Source organism: Labrus bergylta, chromosome 22, assembly GCF_963930695.1.
Source record: "Labrus bergylta chromosome 22, fLabBer1.1, whole genome shotgun sequence".
NCBI classification, from domain to species: Eukaryota; Metazoa; Chordata; class Actinopteri; order Labriformes; family Labridae; genus Labrus; species Labrus bergylta.
This window is the reverse complement of record NC_089216.1, coordinates 18,098,958-18,120,575: the sequence shown is the minus strand read 5'-3', so window position 1 is coordinate 18,120,575 and position 21,618 is coordinate 18,098,958. Positions and strand designations below refer to the sequence as shown.

At 40.7% G+C, this 21,618-nt stretch overlaps 1 protein-coding gene across 1 annotated transcript; it reads right to left on the bottom strand.

Moving 5' to 3' along the window:
• Position 1: 1 nt before the first annotated feature.
• On the bottom strand, positions 2-17,233 carry rela (v-rel avian reticuloendotheliosis viral oncogene homolog A). The gene is given in 12 exon segments (XM_020646433.3): positions 2-2,183; positions 2,185-2,990; positions 3,861-3,944; positions 4,031-4,111; positions 4,203-4,418; positions 7,066-7,170; positions 9,357-9,491; positions 10,444-10,535; positions 12,509-12,654; positions 15,042-15,187; positions 15,344-15,379; positions 16,968-17,233. Coding segments are annotated over 12 exon segments (1,956 nt in total). The 5' UTR covers positions 16,975-17,233; the 3' UTR covers positions 2-2,081.
• Between the last annotated feature and the right edge of the window lie 4,385 nt (positions 17,234-21,618).

Genomic DNA, 21,618 nt, shown 5'->3' with positions numbered 1-21,618 from the left:
CTTAATGTGTTGTGTTTTTTTTTTTAATTGCGAGACAAAGTGTTGCAGGACTGTAAAAACCATACATCGTGGCATTAAAAGGGACATAGCACTGTTTACAAGAAATCATTATACAAAATCATTGTGATGAAGTGTCTGTTTACTACAGAGTTTAGCAAGTTGTTTAACGAGGCTGAGACGTTTGAGTTTTAACGGCAGCCAACAACTCATTAGAGAACATTACGTCGCCAGACACACAAAAAAAAAAAAATGATACAGCTCCATGAACCTCTTCTCTGCTATGAGCATTTACTTATTAATGTTGCTTGTTTGTTTATTATTTACATGTTTACCTTCATTTGGTTCTTTAAACATTACCACATCATACTGACACTCAACTAAGGCACCTTCAAAAGAAACAGATTCATCCTTGATAACCCCGATCTGCCGTCCAATATATACTGGACATGCTCAAGTTCCAGTTACCGCCGACCGTCAGAAACACTATACGTTTCTGAAATCATATAAGGAAGAGGATGATGCATAGATTAACCTCTGAGCTGATTAAATGCTTTCTGAGAAGAGGCCGTCTACAGCAACACATTCCACTTAAAGACTTGTGATGACCACTTTAACACTGACCTGAGCCAGCAAACAATTTAAAAATCAGAGTACAATAACGTGCTTACACATGATGCACAGAAAATAACTCCAACAGGAAAACATTTAGAGAGACTTCAGCGATGCATACGGGCCTCGATTCAGGAAAAACAACAGTGAATCTGTCGACCCTGTGTGGAGGGAAATGGACGTTTACATTTTAAGAAACATTGAACAGTTTCCCATCCTCTGTCTGTCTCCTTTTGGTCTATATATGCTTTAATAATGTTGTAGGGATGATTGTGCTGCTGCTGAAAAGACGTTTTTTTAAAACATAAGGACTTCAATGTGTGTTTAAAAAAGCTGCATAAAAATATTGATTAAGAGCCTTATTTTTTACAAACATTTTAGGTCACACATTAGCTACTGCTGTACTGGTTTAAGGATGTATAAATGCTACCATTAGCATTGTTAGCATCAACCACTTCCTCGCTAACATTACTGTGAAATGTGATGTGTAATGTTTTACAGTGTTGTGGGAAAAGGGGGGGGGGGGGTAGCGTAGCCACCATTACTAACTAAATAGGTTATAATTCAGCTTCCTAGGTACTAGAAGAAATGTATTCCTACTAGGTAACACCACTCTTAAAAGATCCTATATTCTCCTAATGTTTAGCTTTCCTGTAGTCAGTGTGAAACCTCTAGAGGAGCTTTGCATAATTTGTAGCACAACAAACCCCTTATTGATCTGATACTGGCGTCTACAAAAACACCTAATTTCAACCTCTGGGTTTTTTTCAGCTGCTGTCTCTTTAAGGCCCTCCTCCCCATGTGCCCACTTTCTTCCGATTGGAGGCAGAATGCTGGGGGGCTGCCGGAGGACGGCTGCTCTCCAGTGCTGGGAGAAGAGAGTCTATGTAAGGTTTCAACAGCTTTGTGTAGTGGCTTGAAGCCGGCTGGGGAAATTCTTTGTTTCATATTGGGGGAAATATCGCGAAAAATATTGCAGAACAAGCCATTTAGCGCCCTCTGCAGACTTATCCTGGGAAACCTTGCCCACGTTTAGTCTGGGTATCGTTTGCATTGTAACATTACATGTGAGTTTTAAAATGGGGATCAGCAGAATAGGTCTACATGAACTCAGAGTTAACATACTGAACGTTGACTAATCTTGCTTTCTTGAACAGGATCCTGATTCGATTGTCGTTATAAAACAAGCCTTTGTAGGCAGAACACATCCGATGACACAGTGGTTAAAATAGTTCATGATTGATGCTAAACACGAGCTTAGCAAAGAAAATTCAATCTGATGTTTAGTCCTGTGGTTTGTCATTTGTTTTATATAATGCCTGGCAAATTTGTTGAATACCACAAAGAGTCTTTGCCAGTATTTTAACCTCCACAGTTCGCAGTGTCCCTGCTTCCTGTCCGTTCCAGGACTCCATATCCACCTTGGTTCCTTTATTGACTATAAAGGAGTTTACTTCTGAAAGCTAAAAGAGTCAGATACAAGTGGTTCTTGTAAATTTGTCCGTCTTGAAGTCGCTCAGACCAACTTTAAGTCGGGTGTCCTGAGGCAAACCTGGCTTGGCTCCCGCTGTTAAAGATGGAAATGAGACGATCCTCATCAGCCGACATCAGCTCGTCAAACTCGTCCAGGACGGGTGGTCTGTGGTTGTTGTTGGCGGGTGGGAGGTCGATCATTACCTCGTTCTGGAGCAAGTTGACGATGCTGTTGGGGTAATTCATCCAGGTGCTCCCCGGGTTGCTCGTCGGGTCAAAGGAGTTCTGGGATGCGGCTGCACCGTTCTGTGCAGTGGCAGAGGGAGGGACAGCTTGTTGGCATGAAGATAAAACCATGTTGTTTCCACTGTCGCCAATGAGAGAAGGGTTCAGAAGGTCCTCAAAGTCATCCATGTTGAGGCTGTCCAGAGTGCCTCGGGCCTGGGTTTCATCAAAGCTCGGGAACCCTGAGACATCGTCGTCCAAGAGCGGGGAATCCACCGGGAACTGAGAGCCCTGCAGGGTGAAGGAGCCGCCCGCCTGCGAGGCTGTCACGCTACCGTGAGGGGCGGCCTGCTCCTGAGCGATCGCCGAGGACATGATGGGGAAGTACTTGTGAAGGTCTGACATGTTGACGGTTGAGAATTCCTGGTTGGCGGTGGATGTAGTCGCAGAAGAGGTGGGGGCCTGTGGCTGGCTCGTTGTGAAGTTGGGCACTGGGGTGGCTTTGGGCTGGGTGCCCAGGCTCAGGCTCTCCATGATCCTCCATGCTTGGCTCGTGGCAGAGATGGAGGGGGAGGACTCCACTTTGGGCTGGACGGAGAAGAGCTGGCCTGGCTGATTGTAGGGGTAGGAGGGCTGGAGTTTGGCTGCTCCGGCACTAGGGGGCACCACAGCTACTGGGGGGACTACACAACAGAAACATGAAAAGCAATGAAAATCTTTCACAGCACAAAAATATTCACTACAGAGGAAATGATCCACAAATCAATGAAAGCCACTGAAACAGAAACAGGAAGAAGTATTAGTACAGTATCACTAAGTCTGTACGGCTTCTGTTTTCATCTGAGTCAGGGAGAGGGGACACTACGTCTAGAAACCAGAATGCATGGCCTCTACTTTGTATTTCATATAAGAAGCAATGCTCATTAGATGTGTCCATGTAAAATAAACAAATATTTATTGACTTTTAGAAGTAGTAATAGTTTAAATAAATCCTAACAGGGTCATAGAGGAGCAGATGGGAGGTGTTTAAGTCTAACATACACCATATCGTATACTGCATGTTGGAGCCATTTTGGTGTTTTTCATTTGTTTGTCTGACCACTGGGTGGCACCGTGAACCCATGCTGATTATCAGCAGGTGCTGCACACTAGAGGTCAATGGTTTCAGAGAGTGGCACACTGTGAGAAATCAACGAGGGGAACGTGTTGTTTATTTGTTTTTCTTCATTTTTTGAATCAATAAATGGATTGACATGTCCAACATGACACTGTGCAGGATCCTCTCGAGAACATGATGACACATCTCAAGAGGATATTCCTAATGAAGAATTTCAATATAAAAGCCATTTGAAACTTTTGATTCTGCTCCTTTTTTCAGCACAATAAACGTGACGATGGTAAATTAAACGGACTTCTTTCAGCGGGTTGGTAGAGCTATTATTTGACTGTGAAAACAGCAGCTGTGTTCTATTCATTAACAGCAGATTACTAAAAGCCTTTTATCGAGTCATCGGAACTGAAGCTTTGTGATAAACACTTGTAGCACCGCTCACCGGCTTGTGCGCTCATTGATGGAGGCTTGGCCGTGACCGTTCTCCTCGCCGGGCTTATGTGGCGTCTGTCTTGAGGAATGGACACTAAAATGCAGACAGAGAAAACATTAAATTACCCTGAAAGTACAAAAAGAGAATATGATTACTCTTAAATGCCATCAACAACACACCAGTGGACAGCATGGGCCCCAGCTTCAGGCTCTGGAACATGTCGCCTGTACGCTTCCTCTTCTCACTCAGCCTGTATTCATCTACACGGGAGGTTCAAAGAAAGCCATGATAAGATAAGAGAGAAACCTTTTCATGAGAAGCTTCATAATTAAATAGCAGTGTGCCACTTACCTGGGTCAGAAGGCAGATACTGGAAGTCCATGGGCTCGCTGACCTCGCGGTCGGAGGGCCGGCGGAGCTGCATCTTTACTCGAATGGGCTCGGAGAGATTGGTGTCGCGATACGGAGGTGTGCGGAAGACAATGGCCACCTGCCTGTGCACGTCAGCCTGGGAGAAAGTTCCCTTCCCCTCCCAGGAGTCCTGGAAGAAACGCACCTCGATGTCCTCTACAGAGAAACAGAAAATGGGAACATGTAAGAAGATACATACACTGACAATAGACTCTTTATGTAGGGCTTTCAGACATGCAGAAAACTCCTGATGTTTCCAGGAGGAGCTGTATGTGTAAATGCAAACTTCACCTGGAGTTTCTCCTGTCAGACCCCTAGTGTTGTTTGAGCCGATGTGAGAATGCAGCAACGTAATGTGTGTGACTAAAGACACTTTTGTACTTTCATTATTTAGACACATATACATATAGGGCCTGGGCATAAAAAGACATGAGTTAGCTTTTCATTTGAGATATTTGTAGAAAGCTGCAGCTGTTAAATTTCAGGTAACGTATGTTTAAAGTAAAAGTGGGATGTTTCCACTGTGAGGAGAACAAGACAGACTCTTTGAGAGAGCAGGACAAGTTTTGTTAAGTCATGTAGTCCTGGTCTCAGAGTTCACAGGGTTTTGTAATACGATGACGTAATGTGCACCATGACTCAGTCTGAACCTTTGATCACTCAGGGGAGCGTTGCACGACTGAACTACAAAACAAATAGCACAGAGACTTAATAATAATAATCAAACCTCAAACAACAACAGCAATAGAGGTCAACAGTGACTGCCAGCTTTTTCTGAGACTCTGGTTCCGCAAGTACATTTTCCTGTTCAAATAAATCCTTTGTTGACTTTTCACAATATCCTGATATCAAGAGGTTGAAGCATGTAACCACGACAACCAGCTACACCAATATTAGTGACTATAAAACCTTTTGATTCAGCGCAAAAACAGCATTAAAAAGCGAGGAAAAGGTAGAAGACCGAGTACATTATTTTCTTCTGGAGTCAAGGAACTACCCGTCCCACAATCCATTGCGAGTAACACCTCTTCTTCTAAAATGTAACTTTAGTCGTTATCGTTTTTATACTGTTAATACACGTGTTGAACTATCTTCTAGTTCGTGTTGTTGAATATATAAACTACATTCATCTCTGTGTAACATGGTTATTAGTACATTTCCTGTTAGCTAACTAATTAGCTAGCATGCTAGCAAAACTGTCCATTCGCATACGGCACATAGGGGCGGGAAACATTGCCATGGTAACAGCGAGCTCCACCAATCAGAGACATCGCTGTGACACTATGATTTTGGGTAGTGTAGTTCTTCTCCCAGATATCGTAAATAAACCGTGTTTTTCTTAAAACGAGATTGATATCAAACACTTTTGTGTCTCCTAAAGGAGCGTAGACCATCGTTTCACACTCAGGTACCTCGTGGTCAGTCTACCTGTGATGGTTATGACATCATGGCTGATAAATAAATCCGCTATGGAGAAAATGAAGGAGATTTTTACTTCTGGAATCACACTGTTGAGCTTTATAGGAGACTCGTTTTAGTTTTTAAGAAGTTTGAAGTTTGTTTGTCAATTAGGAATACCAAGAAAATAAAAGAGAGGAAAAGATCAAGCTGATTTTACAAAGTTACAGATTTGGAGTTTATATCAGCAGATAAACATCCATGCAGGAAGTGGTGGTTCTTCAGGCATAGGAACACAGTGGTGAGAAGTTAATTGCCACTTTCCACGTACAGCGTGTCATTAATCTATTAGAAAAGCAGGATTAAGGAGAAGTGGACGTCCAAATAGAGGAAGAGAGTTCTTGATTCGTGATTAAAGTCACTCAAAGAGACCATGCAACTGTTTTGTTTTATATTACAGACACAAAACACCGACACACAACAAAAACATCTTGTGAAGGAAATAATGGTGATCAAAAAAAGAATCACTTCACTCTGTTTGAATGCATGAAGTGTTATCTGAGACCAGAGAGGTTTCTAATTCAAACTAGAAGCCATGATTATTTTATTCCCCACCCCACTGCAAATCTGACAGAAAGACAGATATTGCAGTATGAAGCATTTTGATAAGTTATAATAAATAACATCAACTCTAATAAAGTAGCACTAACATTCAGTTTTGTGTATGATATCGACTTCAGTCTACAAAAAACACAATTTATTCTTGAGCTCTTGGAAAAAAGAACTACAATACCCACAATCCTACAGTGTCACAGTGAAATCTAGTAGCGTAGTGGTTAGTGCGCTCGCACCATGTACAGAGGCTGTACTCCTCAATCAGCGGCCTGTGTTTGAATCTGATCCATGGCTCCTTACCCGCATGTCACTCCCCACTTTCTCTCTCTCTCTGATTTCCAACTCTACCCACCGTCCCATACTCTATTGATGGACGTTTGTAAACCTTCAAGTTTCTAGAATTTTGTTACAAGCATTTTAAGACTTTTCTCTTGTGCTGCTCCTGTATTAGGGTTGTCTTTTTCATCATCTACTCTGTGCAAACATTGAAAGCAAATGTGCAACTACAGACTTCTCGGTAATCGCAGAATGCAGAACACACATTATTCTGAGAGTTAAGCTTCTATTTGTAGCTCTAAGTAGAAGAAGGTCCTGTGTACTGTCACTGCAATGGATACATGGTAGGTGTTAAAAGCTCACACCTCTTCCGTTCCAGATATATTTCAAGCTTCCACATCTGCTTACTCACTCCTTCGTTCTATTTTTAGAAAGTGAAATATGAAAGTAGGTGTTCAGTGTTGTGCGACATGTTTTTCAATGCACATACAGTACAGTCATTATCGTAATGTACCTTTTTGCACTTTGTCGCACAGCAGAAAGATTTCATCGCCCCCTTTGCAGCTTCCAGAGTTGCGGTTGACTCTGCAGATCTTCAGCTCGGCCGTGTTTGGGGCCCCTGAGACGGAAAAAAAAAATAGTTTGTGAATGAATAGATATACAAGGCTACAGATTAACTGTCAAAATCCTCTTAAAACACGATACTGTAAACTGACAATAGACTCCTTTTATCGATCTTTAACACGCGCAGAGAACTCTGGATATTTCCAGTAAGAGCTGTATGTGTGAACGCAAACCGCTGAATTTTTCACTCTGACTTCACCGGCAGTTTCTCCTGCATGACCCCTTTAGTATTTTTTCCGCAGCACGTCCGAGTGAGCTGATGTGAGAGCGCCGCAGGATATTCTCTTTTGAATGTACATGAAGCATGTGTCTTTATTTTGCAATTCCAGTTCTCCATGGAGGTGCCATAATCACGCACGTATATGAGGCACTTTTTTTCTTTTTGCCTTTATTTGGCAGGACAGGTGAAGGGAGACAGGAAGTGCTGAGAGGAAAGAGTAGAGGGCGACACGTAGCAAAGGGGGGACCCGAACCCACAGCCGCTGTGACGAGGACCACAGCCTCCGTACATAAGACACGCGACATAACCGCTAGGCTATCTGTGCTCCGTATGAGGCACTTTACAATAATCGTAAAATACGTAATAAAACAAACAGAATCAATCATGCAAACTATAATGACACATGCCCACTAAAAATGTACCGACTACATGAGAATGTAGAGAGAATATGATAACTATTGTTGACTAAACTCATTTCTGTAAATGTGAGTGTTGAATACTTTATATTATGACAATGTGATTTATTCCCGAGTATTTTTTACTCACAAGATCGACTCATTTCTCTTCAAGTTGTCTCCAAATGTCTAAGTAGAGCTGTTGACAGTGACTAAAGATACTCACTCTTATCATTTATATATAACGTATATGTTGAGATCAGAGAAACTCAACACAACCCAACAGGCCACAGGAGCTTCTTGTTATATATATACGAGCTAACCACTGAGCCTCTGTGCTGTGTGATTCTTGTAAATACCTTCAGGCTGAGAAGAAAAGTAAAACTGCAAGAGGAACAAAGACGTCAGAGGGAACTACAGGCTGCAGGAGATGTAAAGGCTGAAATGCTGATGTTTAATTAGAAATAACTTAAAGTTGACCAGCTTACTCTGACGCTAAAATACGGGAGAAAAGTCATGCGTTTATTATAATATTATTATAATGTGATTTAAAAGATATGAAAAAGCATGCACAGTCCCTAGGGCTACAACTGGGGTGTTTTGTAATTGTTGGTTAATCTGTTGTTATTTGTCTACCACCGGGTCTCCTAGAAAGAAAAAGGTTTCAACTGTCGTCCTGGGTGACCATTTCTGTTGTGTTTAGCGTTGTACTTTCTGTGCAGCTGTGTCGCTCTTTTAGTACCATCTGCTTTTGCTTCATGGAGTGTGCACTCCTACTAGCTGCAGTACGGTATGGAGCTCTCAGCCTTCAGTGAAAGTTGTGAAGTACAGACCCACAGCCTGTGAGTCGTGCTGCCCAACGCAGCTGGTCATTGTTAACTTTAATCAAGGAGTTTTCCAATTAATGTATATATCACCATTTTCTTAAGATGCATGGTTATAACCTGGTGACGGAGAAAAGATGTTAAAAAGTTGCACAGCCAGACTGGTCTGTGTCGTTATTTGTATCCCAGCAAAGCTTGAAATCAGCTTCCAATACACAACGACTGGGGATACATTTTCAGTCATGTCGGGTGGAGTACAGTGTTTGATAGTGGCGGCTGCACTCATGGATATTATGCCACGTGTCTGTATCTTATACTGGAATATTGGTCACACCAGTGCATAGGTATTAAAAGTGCGACTTCTACACCGGATTTAATGGTGATTGTCAGAAAATGCATAATAATGGCAATCACAGTTTCCCTTTCGCCCAAGATGACATCCTGACATGTCTATTTTTGTCAACATGTATTCAACTTGTTGTTGCAGAGGAGTGATGAAACTGGAAAATATGCTGATCTAAGTCTGTGAAATTAAAGATTAAGTATTTTCCATTGAAAACATGAATTCACACAGATGAAGTTAACAAAGCAGTCGATAGATTAACAGTTGCAGCTGTAATACTTAATATCAGCTGCTTTTACCCCAAAGTGATAATATGAGAATGGAAGAATGTGCATGCAGTTGAGTCCTTTACACTCAGAATGAACTCGTTGGTATGAAGTGGATGTGTTGTGCACTCACTGTTGTCATAAATGGGCTGCGATACCACAGGCTGCAGAGGAATGAAGTCCCCTGTGGACAGAGAGATGGAGGCCTGGAAGCAAAGCCGAACTGAATTCAGGTCAAACTCCTCCTCCCACACCTTCGCTTCAGGAACTGCAGCCAAAAACACAACAGAGGGAAGGGTGGAGTGCACAATCAGGCCACAGATAAAGTAAGCCTGACATCCTGTCACATGTATGCTATCAGTATATGAACAGCAGACGAAGAGGAAAGTAACAAGTCACACTTCTTTCCTGTAATTATAACTGTATAAATATTCTTTGTGTGGTTAAAATACAATTAACCTGTTCTTGACTAATCAAAACAATTTCCTGCATTTGAGTTTGTGAATTCTCTTGCTAACTAACAAGCTAGCTGGCTTTCTAAACACCAAAGCTAAAGGCTAAACTAGCTACACATTTGAGAATGATTATTTTTTTATTAATAGAAGGAGATGGAGTCAAAATATTAATCTAACCCTAACCACACTTCCAGTTATTTATTTAACTCTATATTGGTGTATTTGTGTGTTTTTAGGTCACAAAAGATAACCCTAAAGCTTGAGAGTTTTTGTGCTTTCTGTCAATCTTGTTATTTACTGTGCAAATAAAAAATCTTAACTGCAAACTTTCTAGTTAACTAGTTACTAAAATATCGACGATAAAAGGTAAACTCCTAACAGCCTATTTACCTAGTTCTATTAAAGCTATATTTCTACCTCCGCAACAGTGAAAACGTAACTCTCCTGGTAGCTTTTTAGCTCCAAACATTGTTCCAAGGACCCATTTTTTACTTTGAATAAAGTTTGTGTATTCAGTTCAGAAAATATAGCATAGAATTGTTTTACTTCTCCAACTTTCAAATGTCACTACCAAATCTACATAGTGCACCTTTAAATATCAGTTTTAGTTCAACAATGGTCTTTTACATTTGGCTGGGACATTCAGGGACTCCTCCCACAATGCGAGATAACTCTTCACACTATAATGACAGATTTAACAGAAAAAGGGCAAAAAGACAGATGGCGCTTTGTGCTTCACACTCAATTTCAAGCATGATCACTTACTGTTGAAGGGGTTATTATTGGTCTGCAGCCGACAAACGATGGCCTCATTCACATCCTTCTTCTTCACACACTGTATGCCCAGGTTCTGAAAACTGAAAGCACACACTGTGTCAGAGCGAAACTAGGCAGAACACACTGAAGCATGCACGTCCTCTTTCATTAACCACTGCTGTAGTATTTTATAAGATAGTCTCGTGTGTGTTATAATGAGACAACAGAAGAAAATCCGACATATAAGCATGATTTAAAAAACAACCACTTTCCATTTCCACTGTGGTCAGTTATTCTCCCATAAAAAAAACACATTTAAAAATAATAGCGCTTCATCACTGCGGGTCAGCGACCACATCCGCGAGTTAAGAAGACAATTTAAGGAGAGCTGAGTCTAAGTAGAAAAATACTTCACTTTAAATGCTCTGCCCAAATGTGAGGATCATGATGGTTACATTTTGCAGATAAGTACTGGTGATCATGCAGTTTCATAAACAGACATTCACTTTTATCTGTTTATCTGTTGAAAACTAGCAGCCAATAATTCAAGGAGGTTATTCATTTGTGATTTTTTTTTTACTTGTTGATATTTAGTTTCTCTTATATGTCCTGATTGGTGGAGCCTTGAGTACTTTAATCATTTAAAATAAGTGTTTTGTTTAATCATATTTTAGTAGAGGGCAGCACGGTGGCGCAGTGGTTAGCGCTGTTGCCTCACAGCGAGGAGGTTCCTGGTTTGAATCCCCGTCTGACAGGAGCCCCTCTGTGCCGAGTTTGCATGTTCTCCCCGTGCATGTGTGGGTTCTCTCTGGGTTCTGAAGTTTTCTTAAGGCGTTCAAAAATGAACACTTGAAGACCTCTGGTCGAAACGTTGTGGTGAATTAAAATGTAAACCCACTTTCTTCATGTACTCAACAAGAGACAAATAAACAAATCTTTGCTTCTCTTGCTTAAATGTCCTGTGACTCATTATTTCAGAGGAAACTGTCTGCCTTGAACAGGACATACAGATCTTTATTTAGGGCTTACAGCTGATATTGTGATGACGATTTACAGATGAAATGCATGTCATCAAAACACCCGAGTGATATAAACCGGTAAACTTACTCACCCTGAATCACAGCACTAACAGCCGAGGGCAGAACACAATGTTTGTTTGAATTGCAACACACTCCCGATAAACACATGAGCTTCCCTCCGCACAGGTAGAGCGCTCTTATGATGTAATACAGGCTGGTTCATTACGTTTCTAAAAGACCTTAAATGTCAAAGTGTCCTTCATCAGACCTGTAAAGTTAGCGATGCTCTTTGAGTTTATTTAAGAGGTGATGTTATCTGCTTGGACAGACTGGGTTGAAACCTTTTTTTAAACAAACTATGCATGTCTCCACTTCTTATGGTCTTTAACCTTACGCTCATTGTTTTTATTCCAGTCCTTCATTTGCATTTATTCTTGTTGATCTTTGGCTTTTACAGTTTGTAAAAATTTGAATTTCTACAGACTACTTTCTGGTGGTTCTGAGTATCGATGCTCATCATGAGTTCCTGTTTTTTTCTGACATCTATTTTTAAAAGGTGCTGTAAAAATGAAGTTACCCTCTATGAATCAAACAATGTACCAGCAATAAAAAGGACATTGACAGCTTTACAGGCAGCGTCTCTACTCGCAAAAAACATCCTTCTTCTGTTTTTCCAGGCGGTTCTTTTGTATATATTTCTTTTTTAATGAATATTTAAAGGGCTGGTCTTGATTTGGTGTAAGGGTTTCCATTAGAATGAACCTGATGTAATGTAATGTAATGGTTTTAAAGTCATGCTGGTGAGCAGACGTGACCTCCTCTCGTCGTCAGGAGTTAATATTTAACTCATCTCCAAACCCAGGATGAAACTGGAGTCAACTTTTATCAAGGCGACAGTAAACACACCGTCTCCTGTCCTTATCTGGGTCAGTTTTCTAACAAACACTGCCTTGTTTTGAATCACAACTGCAGCTTCCACCCCGAGAAAATTCTGTCTACTTTTTAAACCTTCACTTTCTGTCACATGTAGTAAAGACATGAACTCTCCTCTCTACCTGTGTATTCTTCTCTCCTGCAGGTCGGCCTCGTAGTATCCGTGTTTGCAGTCTTTCCCGACCAGCTCGTGGGGGTGGGGCTTGTGTGGTGGGTTCTTCGTCACCAAGGAGATACGAATACGCAGGGGGCCGCTGTAGTTGTGCACCTGTGGGAGAGATTTGTAATATTTTAAAGATTCTTAAAGGCAGGCAAGTCGACCTACTATACTGATCACCATTTTAAAACTTGCTTATAATCTTACAAAGCTGGATGCCCAGACTAAATGTGGGCAAAATTTCAGATCATGAGGCAAACGTTTGTTGGAGTAATCCCAGGAGGGCGCTAAACGGCACATGATAGTTCAGTGAATTTCACCAGACAGCTTCAAGACTCTACGTAAGCCGGTGAAACCTCTTACATAGACTCTCTTCTCCCAACACTGGAGAGCAGCCCTCCCCCCTGGCAGCCCTGCAGCGTTCTGACCAATCAGAAGAAAGTGGGCTCATGGGGAGGGGTTGGGCCTTAAAGAGACAGCAGCTGAAACAAACAGTTTCAGTCAGAGGCTGAAATGAGGCTGACACCAGAATCAGATAAAAATCATGCAAAGCTGCAAAGTTTCACAGACTGACAACAGGAAATGTAAAAATGGGGTTAATTTTTTCAGTGGTCTTGTGTGGTACTGATCTCGCCAAAGATGCACTTGCTTGAAAGGAAATGAAAATGTACTAAATCCAATCTACTGTCAGAGAAAGGAGAAAGCTTGATGCCCAGACTAAACATGGGCAAAGTTTCAGATCATGAGGTAAAAGTTTGTCAGAGTAATCCCAGGATGAGTCTGCAAAGGGCGCTAAACGGCTTGTCCCGCACGGCAGAGTTCCCCGATGTGAAACCAAGAACTCCCCGAGGCGGTCTTCCAACCTCTGTAAATCACAAACGAGTGTACACAGAGGCGCTGCTTGTCATCAGGCAAGGTAGGCAACTGCTATGGGCTCAAGACTAGTAGGGCCCCCCTCCCCCCCCCCCGAGGGTCGACAAACTTGAAACCGCAGCAGTGGCTCAAAATGTACACATTACGCAATAACAGTAAGAAACATCTGACAACACTCACTCCGGCTGCACTACTGAGCATCCCTTGCATTTTTGCTGTGATAAAGATCGTCAATGGACATAACTGAAGGAACATTACGAGGAATTATATGATAATGTATAATAAAGATGAACGCTGGTTGGAGAGGCCCCAATGTCTCACTGGATTCTCAGCCTTTTATCAGAATGGAGGGATACAGTTCATTTAGGTCACCCAAATGAACTGTGTTTTTAAGTTAGAGAAGAATTCCTGATATTTGAGACTTGGCACTTCTTTGACATTTTCTGTTGTGCTAATCATTTTTGAGATGAGTCCAGTAGACACACCCTGATGAGGATCATGAGTCACAACTTGGCGTCAGTTTCAGTGACTAAAAACATTATCATGCTAACATACACAGCCAATAAAGCTGCCTCTGATTAATGTGATGTTTTGTGTTTTATCTAATAAAGGCAGGCCGTTCATCATCTTCAGCCTCTGCCCCGAAACGTTCACTTTATTTCCTGTCGTTTAAAAGGCCGTGTCATCTAATAGATATCGATAAAAACCATCTTAACACTCAATGTAATGTTTAGTGTAACACAAGTAATATTTGTTGAATCTGAAAACAAACGTTTGACACATTGTTCACACGCTGTAAATTCAGCTGGGAAATGAAGAAAATGAAGCACAATTAAAGATTATTAAAAGGGCTAAGAGTGAGGAATATTTTCACTTGATTCATCTTTTGATCATTTTCTACATGGTGATCATTTTGAAGAAACTATGAATGTCTCTCAGTCTTCCATTTTGGTCTTTTCCCTGCCCGGCTTTAACAATCGTATACATTTTATTTAACTAGGAACATATCCTCGTTGAGATATGAGGTCTCTTTTTCAAGACAGTCCTGGCCGAAAGTTTCAGACAGAGAACAAAGACAAGACAATAAACAAATGAGAAGCGTTCAGAAGACAAACATGTACGTACAGTTGTCATTTATCCTGCTTTTAAAATCTTCCAAGTTAACTAAACCCTCCAGTTTAAGGGGACTCTGCAGGCCAGACCAAACATACTAAAAGCTCTTTCACCAAAGACAGAGCGACTTTGAGGAGTGACAAACATGACGCGTCCTCGAGATAGAATCAAAACGTTATCAGCTGTATCAGTCGATCGTGCAGCTTTCTATTTAACAAAACTGTGATTTCTCTTTGAGTGCTTTGAACACGTGTGAGTTTGAAACAATGACAGCAAGTGAAAAAGCATTTCAGCAACATTGATGTAATTTAAATAAGAATATCGTTTAAGGAAATTTTGCTTTTTTTTGTTTTTAGCAACGATATCTTAGCTTGTCAGCAGAGAGTTGGAGCATAACATAGTTGAACTCTTTGAACAGTGTGGCTGTTACATGACAGTAAAGGTAAGGTTTTCATGAGGCATTGAATGGATACGAGCGAGAGGACACGCTCTGAAATCTGCCCCCCCCTCACCTTGATGGCTGGGTGTGTCTTGGTGGTGTCGTTGCTCTTCTCTCCGGGGATGCTGCCCGCTGAACGCCCCTCACACTTGTACCTGAACCTCATCCCCCTCGCCTTGGGCTGCTCGATGATCTCTATGAAGGCGTTCCCTGATTGGACTTTGAGATTAACACAACTTCAACACACATATATTTGAATTTTTTTTTTGCCGATCCTGAGAACAAGGATTGTGCAAATGTTTGCTAAAGGGACAGTCAACATATGTGTACTGATTTCTCCCAAACGTGGATTATTTAAGGGAAGCAGCGTCTCACCTGGGTTGAGTGGGGGCAGACCCCATCCATACACACCTGTAGGAGACAGAAAAGAAAAAAAGGGACCCTTGTAAACTACAGGTTAAAGCAATTAGTGGTTTATATCTACATTCCATGACACACAGATGCCAAAAACCAAAGCAGCTTCCAGCACATATTTGTGGTTTAGTAAGAGTTTGTCATTTGTGTTGTTGTCAGGGTGGAAAACTACAGCGCAGCGTCCAAAGAGGTCAAAAGCTGCTGCTGAAACACCAAGGGTTTCCCAGCGGAATATAATCACTCATCATAAAGTGGCCGGACAGAAGAAGAAGAAGTAGTGAAAAGCACAGTAAACAATGACGGGCAGGGTGTCATATCACCTGCCTCAAAGAGAAGGAGGCGGCTGAGCGATCTGGTTTCAGGTTCTCAGTTAATGAATTGTCGAGATTCAGAAGTCAGGTGTGACACAATATGAGGCGGTCAGGGCTCCACCCAGCAGCCAGCAGGACTTGTTTCATTTAAGAAAGCATGGTTTGGATGCTTTCCAAGTTGGAACATGTCTCGCTTCTCAGGCTCAGACCAAACTAGCAGATTGCAGAAAACATGTCTAATTTTTATTATTTATATTGAACTCACACAGAACCCCTTGCACTTGTGTCACCTCATAATCCCACTGTTGTAAAAGTGAAAGTACATGTATATCTTGATTGCCTAAATGTGGCTAATATCAAGACACATCTCTGGCATGTGTGGAGGCGCTTTCACTGTTATTAAATAAACAATGACGTCACTGCTCAGTCATAACACATGTTGAGTGTCTTTCTTCTGTTTTAACCCATGATTTTTGACACTGTCAGCCTACTTTGTGCGCTCTGGTAAGGAAAAAGAGTGGGAAGGGGGGGGGGGGAAATCACCGTACCAAACTCCACTTTAAAAACCGCCTATTTAATGTTATTTGACGTGCAGGCAGAAGGACAAGTAATATGAATAGAAGCGTGGGCGACTTATACATTATCAGAATGAGCTTTGTACATCGGCGTACATTTGACCCACGACAGAGCTCGTGTCACGTCTCGTCTCTGTTATTTCCTTTGAGCTGAATAAAGGGGGGGGGGGGGGGGGGGGCGGTGTGCAATAACTATAATATGACGGGTTTATAATGCTGCCTTGTTGGTAACATGTTAGCCGATAAGAAGATACATTATCCACAATGTCAGTGTAGCTTTCAAATTTGAATTTTACATCGCGTTTTTCCATGAATGAGCTCATGAGTCATAAATGTGCTCATCTTTAAATGAGGTTTGGCATAAAAATGAAATCCATGAGTTGTACTGAACTCAACAGGCCTTTTGGCAGCTCGTCACTGTTGAGTTCAGCCGTGCCATTTGACATTCACACACAGAGGAATCAATAAACTATGAGAGTTAAGTCGGGATAAGAAAAGGCACAAAGTGACGTCGTATATTTGCTTCTTAATGCTATAGTTTACAATCCAGGAACAGCAGAGCCCTCCTGTTATGCGCAAACCCTCCGTGGTAGCGGGGCTTTCCCCTGTGCGCACAACACTTTACAGTTTCACCTCCTGACTCTTACTCTGAAGATTTTTGTAAACAGGCCGGGCAGGGTCAAATCCAGCTCCACTTACCGTCCATAGCTGCGTCCGGGTCCGACTCACGCTCCTCTGTGTACACCTCTCCGAGTCTCTAACTTTTGTTTTTCTCCGATATTAAACTCTGAAGAAGAAGGCGAACTGCGGGGACTCTCCAAAAACTTCTTGACAGGGCTGTACTGTCGCCTCCTTTGCTCCACCTACATCTGTGTACGGCACGGTGCAGATGGTGAAGGTGGAGGAAATGCAAAACACAAAGACTTCCGGTAAGAAGAACAACAACAGAGTCTAGTGTATTTTTGATTTGTCAGCTGTGACATTAACTCAAAGTATTCATAACACCTGGCTCAGGCGGAGTGATACACATTGTGAAAAGTCCCCGTGATATTGTACTCTTTATCGGCTCTCATGAAATGCCTCTCGTCCAATCAGAATACTTTGAACTCACTGTTGTATTTTATTTTTTTATAGCCTAATAGTTTCAGTCCGAAGTAGGATACTATGACGTATGCCTAAAGTATTAACGGGTCGACAAAAAACTTTTTGTTTTAATTACTCAACTTAATTGCAGAGCCCCTAAAGGGACATGGGCAGGAATGAAGTTAAAATATGCCATGCTCATGAGGCAGGGTGCACACTAAATTGACTTGGTAAATAGTAAATGGACTTGAACAAGTAAAGCGCTTTTCTACTCAAAGTGCTTTTTACACCGCAGGTCACCCCTTGAATATAGAGCATGTATTTAGCATGCAGTAAGGCAGGCGGTGTGCACATGTCGATGAATCGTCATGCATGCAGAATGACACATGCTCAAGAGTTTATCGTGCACACAAGAATATCTTTTATTTTTTAAAAACACATTCTCCCCAAATATGTTTTGCAAAGGTGGCAAAAAAAAGTTGTTGTATTAAACCAATGCACACTGATATAATTTAATAAATGTTGATGAATTTAAGGAGGTCTTGAAAACACTGAAGTCTGGTTCATTGTTTAGTAGATTATTGTTTTTAAGCAATAAAATTAACCCTAAGAATGACGAAAGAAGATTGTCTGTCCTTTTTCATTTCATGTCATTGTATATAATGTGAATGTCTGATTATTTTGCCTCTCTGTTTCTCATCTTTAAAGAAATATTTAACAATAGGCTATGTCAAAAATAGGGATTAACTTTTACCAATGTATCCCTGGGAACTATTCTTAAGTTACCCCCCACTTAAATTTAATGCTAAATAAATATGCTTACTCAAGCATAAAATATTTATTTTAATTGAAGTATGGATTCATATTAGCTATCTGTATTTCCGCAAGTTCACGCTTTTGTTTTGAAGAGAAAAGTGGGGCACTTCCGGTTTCCTGCCGCTAACTTTACGCGGCTGAACTCCGTCGCTTTCCCTCTGCAGTGCAGTTTGCCACCACCCACTCAAACAGCGCGGAAATACCCAGATGACGCACTTGAAAGGAAAGAGAGAGAGAAAAAAAAGAGTTGCGAGTGGGAGAGGCAACAACATAACTCCTGATTTCAGTCATGACCTGGAAGAAAGTCTCAGACCAGATCCACCTTTTATATCTAAACTTATAAAGTCTGTTTTCTTCTGTAGAAGTTTTCTTCTGTTTCCCTCTTTAGTGTTTCATTCACACACAGAGCTACACTTTAAGTTTTTACTCTACTGGTGCAAAAGAATTCAGTGTGTCATCCAAGGCCATACTACATTTATTTATTTATGTAACAAAAGTTTGAAACAAGATTCCTTTACGTATTTCATAAATTGTTCACTCGCAGTAAATTCTAGGAATAATGACGCCTGAAGATTATTAAAAAGGCTACAGGTTAGGAATATTTCCACTTGATTTATCTTTTTGATATTTGTGATGTTTCTTCTTCTGTTCCTCCAACAATCTTATTTGTTTTTTTTCTCTAAGATTTCTTTTTGGGCGTTTTGGGCCTTTATAGATAGGAAATCAGGGAGAGAGAGAGCGTTGGAAATGACACACGGGAAAGGAGCCACAGGTCGGACCTGAACCTGGGCCGCCCACCTGAAGGACCAAAACCTCCACACATGGGGCCCAGGCAGGTAGTGTTTAAACATTTTGTTTCAAATATAACAAACTCAAACTCAATTTTGAACTTTTTTGTAAAAGATTAATCTATTGACAAACAGTTTTAGCCCAATTTCTTAATTTTCACAAATGTCTTCTTTAGACAAGTTTTGCTCTTTGTTTGTCCCATATGTACGGAGGCTGAGAAGTGCCAACCAAAATGACATAGTGTGAAACACTTTTGCAAAGCTTGAGACAAATTTACATTTTGGTAAACATTTTTACATTTTAGAAACAAATTTACAAGATGCAAATCACTCGACAGAACACTTTTGCCAGTCTCCAAACAAATTTACAAACCCCAGCATCGTGCCAGAAAGGGAATTTACCAAATGCTGGAAGTGACCGGGAAATGATTGAGTGAGCCGTCAATTCATTTGTTTTGACGGAAAGATTGTGCTTACTACCTCAGGTGGGTTCCAAACGGACAAAACATCATTCATCAACATAAAGTCCATATAAGACATTTCTCACAGTCTTCATGTCAAAACAAACAAAATGACGGCTCACTCAATCACTTCCAGGTGCCATAGCGTCATGGTGTCCCTGTATGCTTTTTATCTTACCTTTGTTATTTGAGCTCTCATGCTGTGTTTTTGCAGATCTCGTGCAATATATTTTGTGTTGTTCTGTATTGATATGTGCCTTTTTTGTTTATGTGTGGATGTGTTTATCTATTGTTTTTATTTATTGATTCGAGTGGAAGCAGCTGAATGTTTGGCAGCTCTTTGAGTCAAAGACAAATTTACCCAAGGGGACAATAACGTGTATCGTAGTGTACTTCCACAATTGGTACAATCCTTTTCCGCCGAGATTCTGTCGTTTGTAAATTTGTCACATCTTCTCAATTTGTTTTCTTCGTTCTGTCCTTGGAAAAAAGATTTTGCTTTTGTAATTGTGTTTTTTCAAATGTAAGAATGTGTACAAAAATGTAAATGTGTCTCAAGCTTTGCAAAAGTGTTTCATATTATGGCATTTTGGTCTGCACTTACCAGCCACCATACTTATGTATTTATTTATTCTTTCATTTAACAGTTGATTGCATTAAAAGGAGTCATGCTTTTTATTTTCTAAATACCAAATCAATCTTAAAAACAGGCACAGTCACAGAATCCACTTAGTGACGCATTCTGGCCACAGGAGGGCGCTCTGTGCAAACAAATCAGGACCCGCTGACATTAACAGAAAGGTGAAAGTGCATCTATTTGCAAACATTTTCCCATTTCCGGTTTCCTTTGTTGGAAACTTGACCTGAGGAATATGTAAGTAGTCAGTGTTGTTGTTTGGTTCTGATGAGGGGTCTTTAACATGTTTGTTTGGTGGTTTTGTCGTCTGTGTTCCTCTGCTTTGTTCTGATGGTGCTTTTGGAGTGATTTGAAAAGTGCTGAATAAATAAAGTTATTAAAAGTTAATTAAAGCTGATTGTCTGAAATATATATTAGAATGAACCCTCTTATTATTATTATTATGAAAACTATTACAGTAACGTGTTGCAAACGTTCTGCTGACACTGATGCCTTCAAGTACTGTTGGAAATCACAAGTTTTTTTTAGAGCAATAAACAACAAAAATCAATCAAGAAGACAATGTGAAATATGACTGCTGCTCAATACAAGAGCAACAAATTGGGATTTTTTTTTAACAGATAATGAACGTGTGTGAATGTTTAATGATAACGGTGATGATAGTTTTTGTAGCTAAATATCTATTTGAATTGAAAATAAATTTAATAATTATGATGTTGTGACATTTTTTGTACGATAAGATAATAAAGATAGTAAGATCATCCTTTATTGATCCCTAGAGGACAAATATGGCATTGCAGCAACACAAAGACAAGTAGGTAAGTAGAAATATGAAACATAAAAAAGTGTGAAATAGTAAACAGAATAGATAAGATATGAAACGGTACTGTAATGGCAATTTTCCAATTTTTTCCTTTGCTCTAATTATTGCCATTAATACACAGGTAGGGGTGAAGTTTTACGCAGATGCAAACAATGATTTTCCAGCCGTTATTAAAGTTGAGTTGAAGGTTTATTGAAGTGACTTGATGGAGATATGAGAAGAAAAAACATTTCCAGTGAAGCGTAGCCAGTAGAATGAATGAATTGTAGTTTGTCTGAGTGCTGGTCTGAAACATGAATGCCGGTCTGGTGAGAACTGTCTGTGCTCCCCCTACCTGTGCCTTCCCTTTCCTGTCACCTGTGCTACTATATATACACGCCCCTGTGCATTCAGTGTCCCTCGTGGAAAATAATATATTCAGATAAATCTAATTATACAACATGCCAACGATAAACACAAAATGGCTCCTATAGGTACGATACAGTAAGATACAATATGTTGCGATGCACAGTACGATACGATAACGGTACGGTGCCAAGCAGTGCAATACGACGGTACTGTTAAAGTAAATGGTAAATGGACTTGAGCTTGTATATTTCTTTTCTAGTCTTCTGATTAATCAAAGCACTTTTACACCGCAGGTCACACCTACACATTGATGGTAGAGGCTGCTGAGTAAAGAGTCCATCAGAAGTAACTAATCCATGAAACAGGTCTTATTGTGTGTGACACATTCATAATG